Consider the following 13,638-nt stretch of genomic DNA (forward strand, 5'->3'; position numbering starts at 1 on the left):
TATTTATTTTTTTAGCAAACTCCATGCAGGGTTTCATATGTCAGGCACTGAGGAGAGGCTTCCGTCACTCTGCCATAAAGCTCCGACTGGTGGAGGGCTGCTGTGATGGTTGACTTTATCCCATCTCCTGACTGCATCTCTGGAGCTCAGCCACAGTGATCTTTGGGTTCTTCTTTACCTCTCTCACCACGGCTCTTCTCCCCCAATTGCTCAGTTTGGCCGGACGGCCAGCTCTCGGAAGGGTTCTGGTCATCCCAAACGTCTTCCATTTAAGGATTATGGAGGCCACTGTGCTCTTAGGAACCTTAAGTGCAGCAGAAATCTTTTTGTAACCTTGGCCAGATCTGTGCCTGGCCTCAATTCCGTTTCTGAGCTCTTCAGGCAGTTCCTTTGACCTCATGATTCTCATTTGCTCTGGCATGCACTGGGAGCTGTAAGGTCTTATATAGACAGGTGTGTGGCTTTCCTAATCAAGTCCAATCAGTATAATCAAACACAGCTGGACTCCAATGAAGGTGTAGAACCATCTCAAGGATGATCAGAAGAAATGGACAGGACAGCACCCGAGTTAAATATATGAGTGTCACAGCAAAGGGTCTGAATACTTATGGCTGTGTGATAGTTCAGGTTTTCTTTTTTTAATAAATCTGCAAAGATTTCAACAATTCCGTTTTTTTCTGTCAATATGGGGTGCTGTGTGTACATTAATGAGGGGGGAAATGATTTCAGCAAATGGCTGCAATATAACAAAGAGTGAAAAATGTAAAGGGGTCTGAATACTTTCCGTAACCACTGCATGCTGCCATCCAAGCAATTTCTTTTTCAGGGACGTCCGTGCTTATTTTAGCAAGACCATGCCAAGCCACATTCTGCCCGTGTGCCAAAAACATGGCTTCATAGTAAAAGAGTGTGAGTAATAGACTGGCCTGCCAGCAGTCCAGACCTGACTCCCACTGAAAAAGTGTATAAGTGCAAAGCACAACTGCAGAGACTCCGGATTGTTGAACTAAAGTTGTACATCAACCAAGAGTGGGAAATAATTCCACCAACAAAGCTTCAACAATTAGTGTCCGCAGTTCCAAAACGCTTGTGTGTTGTTAACAGGAAAGGTGATGAAACACAGTGGTAAACATGCCCCTGTCCCAGTTTGCTTGGAATGTGATGCAGGCATGAAATTCAAAATGAGTGACTATTTGCAAACAACAACAACAAAGTTTATCTTTTTGAACTTTAAATATCTTGTGTTTGTTGTGTATTCAAATGAATATAGCAGAGTTTCCCAAGCAGGGGTACTTGAGCACACTGCATGGGGTACGTGGAAACAGGGTTGGAGAGGTGTACCCGTGTTACTTACTCAGGATTGAAAAAAATAATGTTTAACTACAATACTGTAAAGTTACTGAAAAAGATGTCATCAAATTACCGGTACAAACATTTTTGTATTATTTTGCAGGCTTAAATTTTTAATGGGCGGAGAGAGAGGCGGATTGTTGACTTGAGCAATATATTCAGTTTTTATTTACATTTTAAGCAACCACCCAACTTCACTGAAATAGTTTTTTTGTTGGTCCTACTGACAGTCACACAAACAATTTTAATGTTGCTTTCTGTTCGCCCTAGGCACTGCAGCACCATTAAGAGTAAAAATGTGTTCGACTAAGAAACCTACACTCTAGTCCGTAGATGAGACCTGAGCACTTAAAACACTTGTGTAGGAAGTGTGAATGGAATTTGAATGGACTTTATATTTTGAATGTGAGAAAATGAAAACAACTACTGTAATTTTTTGTGTATAATGCGCACCCATGTATAATGCGCACCCCCAAAGTTGACCTCAAAATTCTGGAAAACCCTCCTACCGATGTACAATGCATTTTTACAATGCATGATTTTGCTTCTACCCATATGATCAAAACATGAAGTATCTGTCTTTTAGTGTTTTTCAAAGAATTATTCTGAAGTTAAGCATTTTATTTGAACACATAACACATCTCTTTTTATTTACTTGCTCTTATTTTGAAATTCACAGCCCTACTTTTATTTATTAAATGAGAAAACAGTTGTGCAAAAACAATATTTCACAAATTCTGCCTGGGTATGTAAACTTATGAGCACAATTGTACATATACCTATTACTATTGCATGGGCAACAGTTTGTTGAAATACAAACAAGCTCTCGTTCGCCAAAAAATATTTCCCCAGAATAATGTGCCTTAATAGAAATGACACTAAATACGGTACAAATTTGAGCAATAGCAATGCTAACCCAACAGCTGCCTACTGTAAACAGCTCCCCATATGATTTCATGTTGTTTTAATCAAAACAATTGAACTCAGAGAAAAGATTGTTATTCTGCCCCAAAACTCGTCAAACCCTTCAATTAGTTGGACTAATACAGGCATTGAGGTAGATTGCTTTGTTCCAGTCTCTCACCTTGAGGGAGTATCCCTCGAAAGACTCAGTACTCATTAGTGTAGCAAACAGACAACATGTTTGCTCGACCCGCTCTCCCTGGGAAAATCGTTACAGAACTGTTTCCAATCCCGTGGACCAGGGGTGCTCAATGCGTCGATCGACCAGTTGACCGCGAAGGTAGTATTGGTAGATTGCATGACATCGCGTGACATTAAAAAAAAAAGACATCAGCCTATCAGCCATCCCGTTGCTTGATTGATATACATATATAATCGATGATATCTGACTTTTTCCTGATACTTAGGTCACGCACATGCGCACACAACGGCGCCAAGTGTGTCTAAACGAACAAGCGAGTCAGTGAGTTACCTCCAATTTTTATCTCTCGGTGTTTTCTTTTAAACTTAAGAAAGGGTATAAAAATGAGTGGGGGAGCTGGACCAGGTAAGAAGACAAAAACTTACCACTTTCATACGGAATGGGACGAGGAGTATTTTTTCACGATGACATTTTTGAAATGCGTATGCCTCATCTGCCAGTCTGCCATCGCATTACCAAAGAACGGAAATATGGAGCGGCATTTTAGGACTGTGCATGGAAAATACGACACTGACTACCCATCCCTGGCTGATTCACTTCAGTGCAAGTCATCGGAGTAAACTCAGGTAATGACAAAAAAAATTACATTGTTAAATATGTTGTGTTGTGCAAGATTGGCTCATGCGGTGATGCAAGGTACATCAACATACATTGGTGCTGAGCTGTGTCGGCGGCCCAGAATTTTAGCTCACTGGCAGCGCTCTGCGCTCTTAAACCGGAGACATGGTCGCGGCCCCCACCCCCCCCAAAAAAGGTAGATCATGGGAGGTTGGCTGCTTGAAAAGTAGATCTTGGGGCAAAAAAGTTTGGACCTTCTATTCAAAAATAATTAGCAAAGCTTTAACAATTAGTATCCTCAGTTCCCAAACGCGTATTGGGTTTTGTTAAAAGGAATGGTGATGGACCACAGTGGTTTTGGAACATGTTGCAGGCATCAAATTCAAAATGAGTGAATATTTGATCAGAAAAAAAAAACAAAAACAAAAAAAACACTAAAATTTAGCCATTTGAACTTTAAACGTTTTGTCTTGAATGTAAGTTTAAAAGGATTTGCACGTCATTGTATTCTGTTTTTACTTATATTTTACACACTGTCCCAACTTCATTGGAATTGGGGTTTGTACTTACCCATAAAATATTACAAAGCTTCGCACCTTCCTTTATTGTTGACTTTTACCTTGTTCCATTCTGAGCGTTACACTCACATGATTGTATTTTAGTGACTTATAGAGCTAAAAAGAAGTCAGCAGGTTCTAGAGGATTTTCAATTTGCTTCCAGTACTCTGGAATCCTTAACTGGATAAAATAGAGAAGCTCCCTCTGAAGACTTATTTTAACACTCTTGCATTTGGTTAAACCACGCCTAGTCTGCAACTACTGTCTACTTTCCCTGCCTCACCCCCTTGCATCTGGATTTTGGCTAGTCTTACAGCCGCTTCTCTCCTCCCTTGCTGTGGAGGATTCTGCATTGACTGACTAGGGCTTCTCTCCTCCCTCCCTTCTCCGACCTAGGTGGCAATGAGCAAATTGAGGCCATCCGTCCCCGTTGCTGTGGAGGATTCTGCATTGACTGACCCGGAAATGCAGGACCTGTGGAGACCCGATTCCCCAGATGCAGCTACCTCTTTTATTTTTTTTTTTTGATGGAAGGTTTTATGATGACGACAGTTTGAACTCCGGAACGTATCATTCCAAATGTTAATTTCACAGCAGAATTAAGCTTTGAAAAATTAGCGAATCAGAATTTGACCAGCACACAATAGATTTGAGATACTTTTACCAGTGTACTGCTGTTTTTCCCAGTTGAATGGTCTATGCCCATTAGGGCATTTCCTGTCGTCGATTTGTCACAAACATGAATTTGAATTAGGTCCTTTGAAGCATGTAGTGTATTCCAAGCCAAAAAAACAAGCAAACATGACATCCATGGTGAAAAGGGGAAGCTTACCACAGATGGAAATAGCCACAAATGGGAAGTAGCTTCCAACCTACACTATCAGTCAAAGGTTTGGACAGGGTTTCTCTTTCGCATGGGAAAGTGTGTCCCAACTTTGGACAGGTTGTGTAAATAATTTCACCAGAGCTCAGCGCATACACATTTACTGACCCCAACAAACTAGTCAGTTCAACCAGCATGCAAGTTGCATAAACAAATTGATATGGATGAATATGGATGAAAATACAAAAATATTATGAATGTCCGAATTTGATTTAGTTGGGCAATTTTCAGAACAGGAAACATTAACATCTTAAATTTTGCTTACTGTTTTGTGACCCAGACACCTTATTACAATATCTGAAGTATTTCTAGCTGACAGCCTCTTTCACAAAAATGGTATGATAGATGGGGGGGGGGGCAAAAACAAGCAACAGGTACAATCCCAAAAAGTATGTATTTCTAATGTTATGATCAAAAACAAAAGATCAAACCAAAGGTGAGGACAACCAGGTGCATGCTGGTGTAAACTGTCTAGTGATTCTCCCACCTGTGTCGGGAGTACTGTACTCAGGCCACCAACCTCCCATGTTTTCTCCTTCCATTGGAGTTGTGCTCTCCGATGTGCTTTGGTAGTCCTCGAACGGGGCTTTTCCATCAAACTCAAAATCCTCCTATGTGGATGAACAAAGCCATCAAACAGGTGAGATAAAACAACTATCCAAATGTTCTAAGTTTAAAATCTCCTTTTGTGAGGAGATTATTATAGAAATTGAGCTGTTTGTAACACATCGGGCACAAACCCCAACTGGAGTTTAAAAAAATATATATTTTTAAACTAAAACTACTGGAGATGCGAATGCTTTGAGGGTAAAACAAAAATTTGCACACGTAGCAGTATGTACAGTGGGTACGGAAAGTATTCAGACCCCCTTAAAATGTTCAGTTTTTTTATATTGCAGCCATTTGCTAAAATCATTGAAGTTAATTTTTTCACATTAATGTACACACATCACTGCATATTGTCATTGAAATTTTTTGCAGATATATTAAAAAAGAAAAACTGAAATATCACACAGACATAAGTATTCACACCCTTTGCTCAGTATTTAGTAGAAGCACCCTTTTGAGCTAATACAGCCATGAGTCTTTTTGGGAATGATGCAACAGGTTTTTCACACCTGGATTTGGGGATCCTCTCCCATTCCTCCTTGCAATTCCTCTCCAGTTCTGTCAGGTTGGATGTTGAACATTGGTGGAGAGCCATTTTCAGGTCTCTCCAGAGATGCTCAATTGGGTTTAAGTCAGGGCTCTGGCTGGGCCATTCAACAACAGTCACGGAGTTGTTCTGAAGCCACTCCTTTGGTATTTTAGCTGTGTGCTTAGGGCCATTGTCTTTTTTGAAGGTGAACCTTCGGCCCAGTCTGAGGTTCTGAGTATTCTGGAGAAGGTTTTCGTCCAGGATATCCTTGCACTTGGCCGCATTCATCTTTTTTTGACTGCAACCAGTCTCCCTGTTCCTACAGCTGAAAAACACCCCCACAGCATGATGCTGCCAACAGCATGCTTCACTGTTGGGACTGCATTGGACAGGTGATGAGCAGTGCCTGGTTTTCTCCACACAGGCCACTTCGAATCAAAGCCAACAATTTCTATCTTGGTCTCATCAGACCAGATAATCTTATTTCTCACCATCTTGGAGTACTTCAGGTGTTTTTTAGCAAACTCCATGCGGGCTTTCATGTGTCTTCCACTGAGGAGAGGCCACGGTCGGGCCACTCTGACCATAAAGCCCCAACTGGTGAAGGGCTACAGTGATGGTTGAGTTTCTAGAACCTTTGCCCATCTCCCGACTGCATCTCTGGAGCTCAGCCACAGTGATCTTTGGGTTCTTCTTTATCTTTCTCACCAAGGCTCTTCTCCCCCAATTGCTCAGTTTGGGTGAACGGCCAGCTCGAGGAAGGGTTCTGATCGTCCCAAACGTCTTCCATTTCAGGATTAAAGAGGCCACTGTGCTCTTAGGAAGCATAAGTGCAGCAGAATTTCTTTTTTAACCTGGGCCAGATCGGTGCCTTGCCACAATTCTGTCTCTGAGCTCTTCAGGCAGTTCCTTTGACCTCATGACTCTCGTTTGCTCTGACATGCACTGAGAGCTGTAAGGTCTTATATAGACGGGGGTGTGGCTTTCCTAATCAAGTCCAATCAGTATAATCAAACACAGCTAGACTCTAATGAAGGTGTAGAACCATCTTAAGGATGATCAGAAGAAATGGACAGCACCCGAGTTAAATATATGAGTGTCACAGCAAAGGGTCTGAATACTGATATTTCAGTTATTCTTTTTTTAATATATCAGCAACAAGTTCAACAATTCAAATTTTTTTCTGTCAATATGTGGGGTGCTGTGTGTACATTAATTAGGACAAAAAAATGAACTTAAAATTATTTTAACAAATGGCTGCAATATAACAAAGAGTGAAAAATTTAAAGGGGTCTGAAAACATTCCATACCCATTGTAGTTTACAATCTTTGCAGCAGGCTGAAAATGCAGAATAGAGAACAGTGAAAAGAACATAAGGCTATCAGGGTAGACTGACTGATTGATAGAACAAACATAGTTGGACAAAAACGTGTGTATCCAGCAGAAAGTAAAATACAGGTGAGTAGTAACCCTGAAATCTGAAATAAACCCCCCAAAAATAATGTTGACAATGTCCCAACATTAACATGGACAACTTTAATTATTATTTATAATGTACGTGACATTTTCACTTTCAATTTATGTCTCAGAGTTTGGTGATGCTGCTCTTTGTTCACCTATTCTTTCCAGTGAGTTAAAATATAAATGGTAAACCTGACAACACAAATATACACATCATTTGTGATGGTATAAATATCAGCGAACAGCAAATGCACAGTAATGTACTGTATTGTGCCTACCTGCAGGCTTCTTTGGGCTGGTACAGCCAGCTTCTTGGTCCTGTGTTGGCTGAGCCCCTGAGCTTGAGCAAGCTCCTCCTCCAACTCCTGCTGCCGAGTGGCCAGAGCTGGATCGGAGCAGCCAGGAAAGAACCAGTCATCCTCAATCAGTTTTGTGCCACAGGGATAGGGGGCATTCGGGTTGGATTGAGGATGTAGGTATGGATTGAAAATGGGATGTAAGAGGGCTTACATAAAACTGTAGCTAAGACAGGAAGATGCGTATAGAGTTCAGTAAAGAATTGTGATCAAGGATTGTGGTTTTAGTGGGTGGAGAGCGATAGGCATTACAATTTGTTTTTAACAAAAAGAAAAGGCAGTAAAAGACAAAATAATGGAGGCAGAGACAGTGAATATTGAGAAAGAAGAGAAACAATGTGAACAAAAAAACGCTGAAATTCTGTGGTCAGAGCTTGCAAATGTTTACATTGCAATGAAAAAGTGTCTGCTTTCAAACGTGTGAGACAAAAGAGGAACATTTATCAAATGGAGCAGGAACAGACCAATTTTCATAAATCATCCTAGAAGCCAATCAACATCATTATCACTGACTCTAGTAAGGATTCTTCGATTGCAATTAGATTTCCCTTTTGCCAGACAGGATGAAAGCTACTCCATGTGGCTTTTTTAAATCATGTACAAAACATGTTCCCATCTGTTTTGTGACTACAGGTTGATGTAAAGGGTAGACAGAAGGGGCAGCTCAAAGCAAGAAGAAAATAGTAGAATGGTCGTAAGGAAATTACACAAGGTACCATATTACAATCACACATCAAAGAGCAGATGAAACGCGCGCAAGCACTAATTCAGAGCCACTTGATCAAATTAAATACATGTTATTGACAACCACCTTCCATTCTTGTGTATCACACACATTTTTTTTAAACAAACACAGTTTTCAAGTTTTAAAAAAATGGTTTTATTGGCAGCCTTATCCAGATATTGAATCTGTAGTATTATAAAGATAACACTCTAAAAAACTATTAAAGTAATGATGCTTTTAAGTTGCTAATCACAACTTTCGTAAGCACAACTAGAGTGTAAATCGTCACAATAATACTGAGCATAACTAACTCTGAGATAATATTAAAACGGTTAATGTTGTTAATGTTCCTGCTGTAGTAATCTATTGTATATGCAATCGCTCTATGTTGGGAATAAGTAAATGTAATTTGCGTGTGCCATTAATAGAGAAAACAGCTGAAAATCTATGAGAGTAAGGAGAATGATTTAGAATTATTTGGATCATGCCCATGCCTGTTCTGTTTGAAAGGTACCAACATGGAATCTGGGGTTGAAGTCAACCAGCAATTTACTAAATGTTGATGGAGTGTCAGATGTGTAACCGTGGTGGGGAGCGCAAAATTGGGGGAAGCTGTGCAGGTGGATGCCATGTGAATTATTTGGCCACTCGGGCGCAGAGTGTGTTGCTTGCAAGGAGCGGTGCCAATACAGGTCGTTTCTACTGTTACTTCCGTGATCGGGCAATTTTGCAGAAACTGTGAAAGGGACTACGAGAGTATTTAGTCAACCCGCCTTTGCTAATTAAGCTATTCTACCTTTGAGGGGATTGGAAATTAATTTCTTAAAAAAGGCTCAAGACATCTGTTGCACCACAAGTACAGTGATGACTTGAGATACGAGTTTAGTTTGATAGTTGACCACACATAAACTCAAAACACTAATATCTCAAATCATCTTTCCCCATTGAAATGAATGAAAATGATATTAATCTGTTCCAGCCTCCACCCATTTAGCTGAGACTGGTCATAAACAGCTTGAAGCCTCTTTTTGTAATAATTATATCTGCCAATCTCCTGCTTGTTGTGAAGTAGAGGAGGCATAATTTAAAACAAGATAGAAAAACAGTGAGTGAAGAAGTGAAAAGGAAACTAACACCGGAGAGTGGGGTAGGAAGGAAACTAAGACTCAATTGTGCAGTCCACTACTGTACTGGTTGCAGCTCACCCCAATAAAGACAAAATTCTGGGAAACTGCAGCCAGTACAGACAGTAAGAGCTGCACTACAGCTTAGGAGGAGCCTGCATGCACAAAACTGATGGGAAACTGTTCTGTGTGGCTACTCCCATCCATGGAGCAGGAGCTGGAGAGGGCAAGCAGGGTCAGAGGTCCTCATTATGGGACAGCAAAGGGTCGATAAAGTGCTCCCCATTATCAATGGAGAGAACAGTGAATAAAATAAAGAAAAGGAAAGTAATGTTCAGTCAGACAATATGACACACAGTAAACAACAATAATAATAAAAAAAACATTCTAATGCCCTCTGTAGCACTAATTATGGGTGGTGGTGAGGTGATGACAAAACATGGTGGAATTCACACTGAGTTTCCAGTTTCTATACCAAAAGACTATATTAAATTGAATAATAAACCATGGATTTGTACTATATTATTTTAAATAAAGACATGGCCAATGTTTACAGTGCAGCACGATTCAAGACATTTTTCTTATTGCTGTTTGCAACTTAGTTTTTTTTTTTGTTTTTTTTTTACATACAAAAAAAACAAAAAAACAATGTAAACCGCTGAATGTTGAGTTTTGTTATTTTTACAATTTCCTTCCAAGACCTGTGACATTAATTGTTATCATCCTCTGGCAAAGGCCTTACCCTCTCTTTCATCCTCCATGTGGCTAATGCGTAGGACCATGACCGCCTTCTCTTCCCTGGCCTGATCCCTGGCACTGACTGCCTCATCTACCATCTCCTGCCACTCCAAGACCTGGCTTTGAGCATCATCAGCACTTCCAGACTCACTTGCCTGTGGTCAGTCAGGAAACAATAAGCTAAGAACCTCACTGTTGGCCCGACCATTTGAAAAATATTCTTGAATCCCAGACCTGAGAGGCAGCTCTCTTTGTAAACTGTTCCAGGTCTGCTTGCAGGGCCCTCTGTTGCTCCTCGTATACCACCAGTTTAGCCTCCAACATGTCTGGTGGGAAAAGGATAAAGACAAGGTGTGATCATTTTTTGTTATATGATAATCTTCGAGTCAACATTAAGATTTAAATCAGTGTGGAGGTTTTACGAAATGAAAACAAAACTTGCCACCACAAATTTGCAGTTTTAAGTACCATTGTTTGCTTTGAGCTCCTCATACTGTTCCACTTTCCAAAGGTTTTCCTCTCGTTCCACTTCAAGTTCCGTAATCCAACTTTGCAGGGCAGTCAGCTCAGGAGGGGCAACGCCAGACTTAAAAGGATGTACAATATGAGACCTTGCTAGCAGGAAAGAATTGCTCACATTGGTGCCTTGACTTACGATTTAATGTGTTTCCTGACTGCGCTCACAATGCAAAACACTCGTATCTCAAATCAACCATTGAGATTTATGAAAGGGCCATTAATCCGTTCCAAACGCTCCCAAAGAACACAGCTGTTTTTTGTTACGTTTTTAATTTAGAAAAACAGCACTGTATAATAAAATGTTAATATAAAATCATAAAAAATTACAACACCCAATTCCAATGAAGTTGGGACGTTGTGTTAAACATAAATAAAAACAGAATACAATGATTTGCAAATCATGTTCAACCTATATTTATATAGAATTTTATGGCTGCAACACGTTCCAAAAAAAGCTGGGACAGGTGGCAAAAAAGACTGAGAAAGTTGAGGAATGCTCATCAAACACCTGTTTGGAACATCCCACAGGTGGACAGGCTAATTGGGAACAGGTGGGTGCCATGATTGGGTATAAAAGGAGCTTCCCTGAATTGCTCAGCCATTCACAAGCAAAGATGGGGCGAGGTTCACCTCTTTGTTAACAAGTGCGTGAGAAAATAGTCGAACAGTTTAAGGACAATGTTCCTCAACGTACAATTGCAAGGAATTTAGGGTTTTCATCATCTACGGTCCATAATATCATCATACGCTTCAGAGAACCTGGAGAAATCACTGCATGTAAGCGGCAAAGCCGAAAACCAACATTGAATGCCCGTGACCTTCGATCCCTCAGGCAGCACTGCATCAAAAACCGACATCAATGTGAAAAGGATATCACCACATGGGCTCAGGAAAACTTTAGAAAACCAATGTCAGTAAATACAGTTTGGCGCTACATCCGTAAGTGCAACTTGAAACGCTACTATGCAAAGCAAAAGCCATTTATCAACAACACCCAGAAACGCCGCCAGCTTCTCTGGGCCTGAGCTCATCTAAGATGGACTGATGCAAAGTGGAAAAGTGTTCTGTGGTCCAACGAGTCCACATTTCAAATTGTTTTTTTGGAAATTGTTGACGTCGTGTACTCCGGGCCAAAGAGGAAAAGAACCATCCAGACTGTTATGGACGCAAAGTTCAAAAGTCAGCATCTGTGATGGTATGGGGCTGTGTTAGAACCAATGGCATAGGTAACTTACACATCTGTGAAGGCACCAATAATGCTGAAAGGTACATACAGGTTTTGGAGAAACATATGCTGCCATCCAAGCAATGTCTTTTTCATGGACGCCCCTGCTTATTTCAGCAAGACAATGCCAAACCACATTCTGCACGTGTTACAACAGCGTAGCTTCATAGTAAAAGTGTGCGGGTACTAGACTGGCCTGCCTGCAGTCCAGACTTTCACTTTGTTGGGAGTCATACTGAGGGCTAATTTATGCCCAAAAAAAAAAAAAAAACGAATGCAAAGACAAACATACCTAAAATTTGTGATGCGTGGATCGAATGACATTGACACCGTGTGAGAGAAAGCACGAGTATTCTGTGTGGATATAATGAAGCATAGTTCGTGAACGCAGGCAAAATTTGTCTGAAAAAAAAACAGCATTTAAATCTATTTGTGCATGAACTGAGAGTTCACTAAATGGTTCCACCTTAATTGCTCCATTTTTGTCACTTCACTGGTGCTGTGGAGGGTCTAAAGCTTACTCGTAATTATTGCCTACAAGTCAAAACACAAACAAAACAAAAAAAAAGAAAAATCAGCGGAGCAGCAGCTTGTATTTCGAAAATTGGGGCACTCATAAGTCAAGGTACCAATGTATGTGTACTGTATGCTTTATTTTATTTTAGGCGTGTATCAGATTAGATACACTTGTCAGTGGTATGGTATTAACATTTCACATGTAACAATGAACATTTTAACATAAAAGAAGACAGGCATGAAGAATACAGTGATAAAGTTTGTTGTATGGTCAACTGACCTGACTTTTTTTCAGTTCCTCCTCCAGCTGTCTGATTCGAGATTTAGACCAGGCTTTTATTTTCAGGAACTTGGCCTCTGATCTGATGGCTTCCTCCATTTTTTGCTTTGCTTGGGCTACATACAATAAAGAAAGGAAAGTTTTGAGAAATTGATTCAGTTCCTTGTCCATAACAACAATGAAAAGAGCCCTATAAATAAAGTTGAGTTGAGAAAGCCTGTTTTTTTTTTTCTTCTCAAACTTGAATAATACACAGTTTCAAAGATTCGTGTTTTTTATTTTTTATTTTAAACAAGAACAGGCGATCCTTCATGTTAATGTTCATCTAAAGACATTTGAATTTGTGGCTGGCGAAGACTGCTGCTTGGTGCTGATCGAGCAAGCTGGCAGAGGTGTGGGTATGTGCACCCACATTTCTCTGCCGAACAAAGGAGGGCCATTGTGTGTTTGATGTATTCCATTTGTAGATCTAATTTATTGTCTAGCATATGCTAATTTACTGAAGACTGACTATTTTTGGTGTCGTTGGCGAATAATTTTAGTCATAAAATCTATGACTGTATGGAGCCAATCCAAAAGGCTGGTGATTGGTGACCAGTGCACAGCCGGATGACATTGGAATGATACAGCTGTTGTTATCGGTCCAATTTTTTCTTTGTTTATGGCACCGATGAGTGTGGAACCTCGAGTTACAAACTTAACTGGTTCCATGACCCTGTTTGTAACCCGAAAAGTTCTTAACTCGAGGTAATGTTTCCTATTGAAATGAATGGAAATTCAATTAATCTGTCCAGCCCCAATATTAAGTTATACTTTTACCTTTTCTAAATCAGTGTCTATGGTTAAAAATAAATGTGCAATATAAAAATAAGTGAAAACCCACTATTGCTATTTTTTTCTTCTTCCCTATTTTCTTTTTTTTGTCCTGTTCGGCTGTTAGGTCAAGCAGAATGGAAAATCTGGATCCTTTTTTTGCCATAACAGTTTTACTGTGTCACATTGGAGTTTTTAAGCTTCCGCTGTGGTATTATAATTGAGGTTT

The 13,638-nt window shown here is 40.1% G+C and overlaps 1 protein-coding gene across 4 annotated transcripts in view; it reads right to left on the reverse strand.

The window, feature by feature from the left end:
• si:ch211-220f16.2 (golgin subfamily B member 1) overlaps positions 1–13,638 on the reverse strand; it is a 66,292-nt gene that overhangs the window by 32,393 nt on the left and 20,261 nt on the right. For 3 of the 4 annotated variants that reach the window (XM_061758529.1, XM_061758549.1, XM_061758558.1), the window contains exons 9-14: positions 12,597–12,712; positions 10,525–10,642; positions 10,291–10,382; positions 10,061–10,211; positions 7,393–7,499; positions 5,002–5,125 (exon numbers count right to left, since the gene is read on the reverse strand). In XM_061758529.1, the coding sequence (XP_061614513.1) occupies positions 5,002–5,125; positions 7,393–7,499; positions 10,061–10,211; positions 10,291–10,382; positions 10,525–10,642; positions 12,597–12,712 (708 nt within the window). The remainder of the gene's footprint in view (positions 1–5,001; positions 5,126–7,392; positions 7,500–10,060; positions 10,212–10,290; positions 10,383–10,524; positions 10,643–12,596; positions 12,713–13,638) is intronic. The other variant, XM_061758540.1, reaches the window with a different exon arrangement.

The sequence above is a fragment of the Phyllopteryx taeniolatus genome, chromosome 2 (assembly GCF_024500385.1).
Source record: "Phyllopteryx taeniolatus isolate TA_2022b chromosome 2, UOR_Ptae_1.2, whole genome shotgun sequence".
Lineage (NCBI taxonomy): Eukaryota > Metazoa > Chordata > Actinopteri > Syngnathiformes > Syngnathidae > Phyllopteryx > Phyllopteryx taeniolatus.